This window comes from Pygocentrus nattereri, chromosome 23 (genome assembly GCF_015220715.1).
Source record: "Pygocentrus nattereri isolate fPygNat1 chromosome 23, fPygNat1.pri, whole genome shotgun sequence".
In the NCBI taxonomy this organism is placed as follows: Eukaryota; Metazoa; Chordata; class Actinopteri; order Characiformes; family Serrasalmidae; genus Pygocentrus; species Pygocentrus nattereri.
Window position 1 is genome coordinate 103,466 of NC_051233.1, and position 7,096 is coordinate 110,561.

Genomic DNA, 7,096 nt, shown 5'->3' on the forward strand with positions numbered 1-7,096 from the left:
GTTCTTCTTGAGTTTGTGTTGGGTTCTTCCTGAGTTCGTGATGTGTACTTGTTGAGTTAGTTCATGTCGGGTTCTTGAGGTCGTGTTGGGTTCTTCTTGAGTTCATGTTGGGTTCTTCTTGAGTTCGTGATGGGTACTTGTTGAGTTAGTTCATGTTGGGTTCTTGAGTTCGTGTTGGGTTCTTTTTGGGGTCGTTCTCTACGGTCAGCGGCAGAGTTTCAGTCTGTTAAGCACACCCTGCTGCCCATAGGTGGAATAACACGCCCATTTTTTACAGCACTGAAGAGCAGGAGCATCCAGTCCTGTACCTGGAGATCTAATATTCAGATCCCCTGAAGACCTTTATTGCCTGCATTAGGTGTGGTAGGTTAGGGGTGCAGATAAACAACTAAATCAGTTTTTACGGCCTAAGTAATAAATGTTTATTTGCTGAGAAAAGGAAGGCAATGGTGCCTTTTCTCCACTTGTGTAGAAATTATTTACATTAATACAGATATGAATATGTATGAGTTGAAAGACTTTATCAGCATGTTGTTGGTATCCTGACAAAATCTTGTATCTCCAATTGTATCATTTTTTTAGTTTTTGCATAATTAAAAACATTTCATGATGAAATGACCGACAGAAACGATCTAAAATTACCTGGGAAAAATCTTCTTACATCAACTTCCATTACAAGTTGCGAATGTTTTTTCCTCTTCTGTAACGTTACTGTTGGGAGATACCAGGTTTAGTTCTGGGTTCAATATGGGTCACCACAGCCAGAATCCACCACAGGACCCCCCCTGCCAATGTTCAAATCCTGAGCTAAACTCTGCAAGAGGATCTCCAGGACCGGACACGGCTCGTCTTGCAATAGCCCCCCTTGTAATCTGTACAGGTGAGAGCTGAGTCGTCTCTACAGCTGATCTATTTACAACTATGTTCAAACACTTTCCTGCAGATCACTGAGAACTTCAGAGCGTCTCTCTGGAGAAGAACGTCAGCTGAAGGCCGTAGAGTCACTGTCTCTCAGTCTGGGGGGAGGTTGGAGTCATTGCCCCCCCCATTGATTTCATCCAGTTTGGGTGTCAGTGTTTTAGTCGCTGATGATTCTCCTCATCATCTCTCTGAGTGGAATGTGGGACATGCTGCTTCTCCTCCAGTCACCTGCAAACACAAACATGTCTGTTAGACACAGCATTGAAAGCCATGGCCACAGGCTCTCCTGCTGGAGATCCATCTTCAGCTGGTTTCACCTGCAGCCCAAATCCAAAACACCTCATTCAGCTAATCAAACTGGAGCAACCAGTTCTGAGTGACTGACACGTCACTGTTATTAGTACGATAGTGTTAACAGAGCTATGAGGCTAATGTAGCTAACCAGTACACTGTTTGAAAAGATGCAGGTACGTTTTTCCTTCATCAAGGTCCAAACAGGGTAAATGTTCCTCAAAGCTCCAGCAGCGGTTCTAAGGTCTGATTGTGGAGCTTAAATCAGGTTCTCCAGGTGAAAAGTTGGTATTTGTTCCTTTTCATAACCAAATGTTTTAAAACAGAGCAGTAGAGTAAAAGCCTGGAGGCGAGGCGAGGCGGGGTGTGTGGAGTCAGTCCAGCTTAGAACAGATCATTTCAGTGGATTATGGTTCAGTTATGTTCCCTGACTAAAGGTCCTGAGATGGAGCCTTGAGGGAACCACCCCAGAGACTATAGGGGAACTGACCCAGAGACAGTCTAGTACCTTTTATTTCTTTATTTGTTGCATCTGGATTACAAAAAATCAGCTCACCACTCCCTGAGTCTGCTGGGTGGGCGGGACTTCCTGCTCTCTGATTGGCTGGCTTTCATTTGCCACGCCCTTTCCCTCCTGCCAGTCCTTCAGTGCCTGCTGGAAGTACAGCGCCAAGCAGGAGGTGATGTCTCGGGCACGCTCCGGCCGGCGGCACCAAAACACACGGCACTGCAGCTACAATTACAGAAAACAACATTAAATACACTTTATTAATCTTTATTAATCTACTACATCAATTATTCCACAGCAGAACAGTGTCTAGTATCCACAAAAAGATCAGCTCAAAAAGCTACTAAAGTACTGAGCAAGTAACTGAACTGCAGTGGAACTTAAGTAAAATTATGAATTTATCTGTTCCACCTTAAATGGTGAGATGCCAGAATGTAACTACTGTACAGTTTAAGGTGGAACAGATAAACTCAATAAGAGCTTAACCTCGTTTATAAGCTGGAATAGCTGAAATAGAACTGAGGAAAAGTAAAAACATTGGTGTCTAGCCAGGATGAAAACTTTCCCCTTCGCACGTCTGTCGTAAACATGCTAACTCTCCTCCAACTTCTCACTGTAGCATCAAGATCTCCAGCTTTTCCTGTGAAAAAACAACCCCTTTCTGAAACATGTAAGTCTACAGGCTGAGGAACTACCGCTGCTTTGGATGCAGCCCGGAATATTTCTGTTAGCTAGTTCACTGGTGGCTGTTGCAGAAGGAAGCTAGAGCGCTAACATTACTGCTAGGAGAAAAAATATTATTATTATTATTATTGTTATTATTATTATTATGGTCACCGCAGTGGAGAGCATGAATACATATGACTCAGATGAGGAAGACGAGCTGACAGCTGAAGGGAGTGAGATAGCGAGATACCTCAGCGTGGCTATTGATATCTTATCTCTGGTGTTTCGATGGACCATGAAGTCTTACTGTCTACTTCAACAGCAGAACTCGCCCAAAAAATGTTGCATTATGTGACACTTTTCCCTTTTCAACCCCTAAAATAATGTTAGTGTAAGGATTCAGCGAGTTCCAGACGATTGAAGCGAGAGAAGTGGGTTTAATAACATTAATGTCAATTTGTAGTCAAGTTACACACAGGGTTCAAAACAAAAAGAGCTTAGATGATCATAAGAGTGATCATCTCACCAGGCTGACAAAAACAAAACAACAATCCAAGAATCACAGTCGAAAGTACAGGCAAAACGAGGGCAAACACAAGAATCCAAAACTCGGCTAACAAAACCAAGAGGGCAAGAAAGTCGAGAGAAAAACAAGCTAAGGTCAGAGACAAAATCCAGCAGACGGAAATCAGAGGAAACGCTCAGTACGTCCCCAAGGGAAACAACACTTCGCAACTCGTTCTTACGAGTTGTCCGGGCTTAAATACCGAGTCTCAATAATCCAAAATGCAACAGACACTCATTCATTATATTCATGCATTCAGTAATCTGGTGACTGAGATCGCTGATAGGTTTGGAGCCGATTGTCACTGGTCACGTGATCCCCTGTTGACTTCTGGGATATGGAGTCCGTCCTGGACTCCGATTTGACAGGGAAGTTCGCGGTCACGTGTCTCCCCATGGATTCATGGGAGATGGTGTTCGCAACACTGGAGTCTCCCTGAGACGTGACAGTTGGGCTGTTTCTAGTAATTCGCTGGTCTTTTAATTACAAACAGTTCGATCTGTTCACGCTGCTAGCCTGCTAGTTAGCATGCTAAAGCCTACAAGGCTACCAAAGAAGGGCATTATGTCAAGTTTATAGCCAGGCAAAGACGAGTGGACGAAGTGGACACTTGCACAACATAGTCGAGGGCGTTACAACACAGGAATGAAACTGGCCAAAACCAGGAGCTCTGCCCAGACAGGCAGGGATATAATACAGAACAGCATAAAACTTTCTAAATAACGTTAGACGCTGTTTTTACACTGAAATGCCACCTGCACTTGTCCAGGCATCCTGCAGATGTAGAGGAAGACGTTGGGCCGGGCAGCATACATGGTGCAGCAAGCGATGTCCCTCAGGAAGGTTTTGGTCAGCTGTCGGCCCGTGCTGACCTCCTTCACCTCCAGGTAGCGCTGTCGCACCACCAGAGCATGGTCCTTCCTCAGAGACGACACGGCCGGGCTGTTCTCCAGCAGACGGTGGATGGCGTCCTCCGCCTGCTCCATGTCCAGACTGTAGATCTTCTCCGTGCCGAGGTAGTGCAGCCTGAAGAGCGGGTCGCCGTGGGACAGAGCGCGGTCCCTCCGAAACCGCCGCCGCAGGACAGCCGGAGACTTCCACAGAGACCGCAGCGGGAAGGAGCCGTCCACCGACATCTTTAACCTGAGACACAGAGAACCTTCGTTTTCAGACCTCAGGCTTTGTGTTTAGCTGCTAATGTACTGTTTACAGATCGCAGTGAGTCAGAAACCACATCATCAAGACTGTCCGAGATCCTGAAACACTACACACAGTTTCCCCTGAGCCTAACGAGCTCGCTCCACACTAACGGCTCGGGTACGAGATACAAGCTTACCTGTTAGCTCCGTTAGCCTCAGAGCTCCGGTGCTAAAGCTAAACAAGCAAACTTCAGACAATAGATTTGTTTAAAATGTCTTATGCATCTTCAAAAGGACTTCAAAATGACATAAAAATGACTTCAGTAGGTTTAATACTGTTCATACAGCTTTAATATAACTTACGGCTTTAATAAGCCTCGTGTAGCATTTGACATGCTTTATGTGAGGTTTAATTTTGTTCATACAGGTTTAATCTGTTTTTGTAGGATTTAATGTGTATGAATGATATATTAATATGGGTTTATTGTGTCATGTTTAATAGGCTGCTGTCTGAAAACTCAGACAGGTCATAACTGAAGGTTTGAAATAAACAGGACTGTGTTTTTGTGTGATGTTAACAAACAAACATCACTCAGCAGTCGTCACTGCGGTGTGGATTTGAATAGCGGTTAGAGTTCAGGATCGGGTTTACACGTCTACACGTCACAGTTCAGTACAGAGACAGTATTAATGTATAATTCACATTATTATTATTTACTGATAGACTAACCCGCATACACAACACACAGTCATCAGTCACAACATGTTTCTCTGTGCGTTAGTGAGTTTGTGAGTGCGTGTGTGTGTGTGTGAATGCGTGTGAGTGTGTGTGTGTGTGAATGCGTGCGAGTGCGTGTGTGTGTGAATGCGTGCGAGTGCGTGTGTGTGTGAATGCGTGCGAGTGCGTGTGTGTGTGTGTGTGTGCTGCATAGATAAGAACACTCTCTCACACTCTGTTACATAAGCAAATGCAAATCACACTTTGGTGAAGCTCCTAAAACAGGACTGTGTAGAGAAAGTCGTCACTGCGGTCAGTAACAGGCTTTACACAGCAGAACATCTGACCAGCCTCAGGACTACAGGACACAAATTTAGAGTTTAATCAGGACAGAAATGTGATAAATTGATTGTCAGGTTAAAAATGAGTTAAAGGCGAATTCCATTCATTTTTTAAAAACGACTATATAATTCAGTACAGTGGTGGTGATGGTAACCAGGCGTCGCCATGACTACAACAAAGATATAGACACTTTATTTACCGTCCAGAACCTCCAGAGAACCTACACGAGTCTTCTGAGTTTATATGGAATGTCGGTGATGGAAAACAGTGGAAAATCTGGAATAATGAGTTTTCTTTGGGGACTATTTTGCCGCACAGCGCCCTGCATGTCTCCCTCCACCATGAATGGAGTTGAAGTTCTCTAAACTCTCATAAAACAGCGTCTCAGTCATCAGGCAGTGAATTCAGAACCAGTTCATGTAGGAACTTTCTGTAGGAGCTTTTAGAGGGACGTCTGGTTCCTATCACTTGACTATGCAGATATTTTGAAAAATCAGTGGAATTCCCCTTTAAGGGTAAAACTGGGATCAATATAGTTCAATGTTTGGTGTTAAATTGGGTTAAAAGGAGTTAAATATGAACAGAATCAACACTAAATTCAGTTAAAAGGACTTAAACCAGGCTAGATGTGTATAACACAAGTTACTTCAAGTTAAATGGAGCTAATTAAGTTAAAAGTTAATGAACTGCTCTGTGACGAATATTAATAATCTCATATTTCAGTTCTAAACTGAAGTTGAAATAGATTTTTTCTTTTTCAGACAGAAATATGAAATACATACAGTGCAAATGTCATCACAAAATGAAAAACAAAATAAATGCTTTCAGAGAGTTTTGAGGAACAGGACGATGCTGATAAATTAAAGATGTACAAATTAATTATTATGAATTATTAAGTCAAAACAGTCTTTATACCTAAAATCTCCAGTCACACTCATCACAACGCTCAAGCATCACTGTGTGTTACATTATTTTACCCTACCGGGTTAATATTCATTATATTAATATTCAATGTTTAATGGTTAATAAATGGTTAATAGTCGTGCTCTTATGTGTGTTCAGCAGTAGTTTGTTTGTGTTGAGGGTCAAAACACATGTTTCAGTTTAAAAAATGCCCCCAGGCCCCCTTATCACTGCACACACACACACACACACACGCACACGCACACACACACACTCGGACAGATTACACACGCGCCCACAGTTTAAAATAATTCATGCTTGATTAATAAACACGGTCTGTGCTGATTAATGAGCTCGTGCTGATCATAGCTGCACTGTAAAATAACCGCAGGACCTCACAAGTGAAGTTTTCTTATTAAACAACTTCTTATTGGAATTATTCGGTCCACCTTAAATGCCACAGCAGCTACATTGCGCCATTTAAGGTGGAACGGCCGAAATTCCAAAAGAAGCCAGTTTCAGCCTCGTGGCTCCAGTGCTGACAGACACTGGAGGTTCTAAGAAGTTCTACGTCAGTTCGAGAAGTTACTCAGCTCTGTTTTAGACGTTTGAACTTGTAGTAAGCGAGTAATCTCTTCTCACCGCAGGAGGCGCAGTAGAGTCAACAGGAAATCCACATGAAGTCCACCGGATGCGGTGCGGTGTCCAGCCTGTAGAGTGGTCAGTAAAGGTCAGTAACGCTCCTGAGGAGCTCCGAACTCTCCCGCTGCAGCTTCGCCAGCACGTGGTTTAATTTTAGCCAGGGTGGGCGGGGTTATCGCAACGGGGCGGGGCGAGGGAAAGAGGAAGGAGCTTCCTGTAAATTCACATTGAGCTCTCACTCACACACACACACACACACACTCTGACACTCACACTGACACTCACTCACACACACTCACACAGACACTCACACTGACACTCACTCACACACACAAACACTGACACACACTCACACACACTCACACACACACACTGACACTCACTCACACACACAAACACTG

The 7,096-nt window shown here is 43.7% G+C and overlaps 1 protein-coding gene across 1 annotated transcript; it reads right to left on the minus strand.

Moving 5' to 3' along the window:
• Window positions 1-397: 397 nt before the first annotated feature.
• LOC108426112 lies at window positions 398-6,830 on the minus strand. The gene is made up of 4 exons (XM_017695377.2): window positions 6,696-6,830; window positions 3,707-4,094; window positions 1,769-1,945; window positions 398-1,149 (listed from the first exon to the last, which is right to left on the minus strand). Exons 2-4 carry the CDS (start codon window positions 4,085-4,087, stop codon window positions 1,102-1,104), a joined length of 606 nt encoding a protein of 201 aa, XP_017550866.1. The 5' UTR covers window positions 4,088-4,094; window positions 6,696-6,830; the 3' UTR covers window positions 398-1,101.
• Window positions 6,831-7,096: the final 266 nt, after the last annotated feature.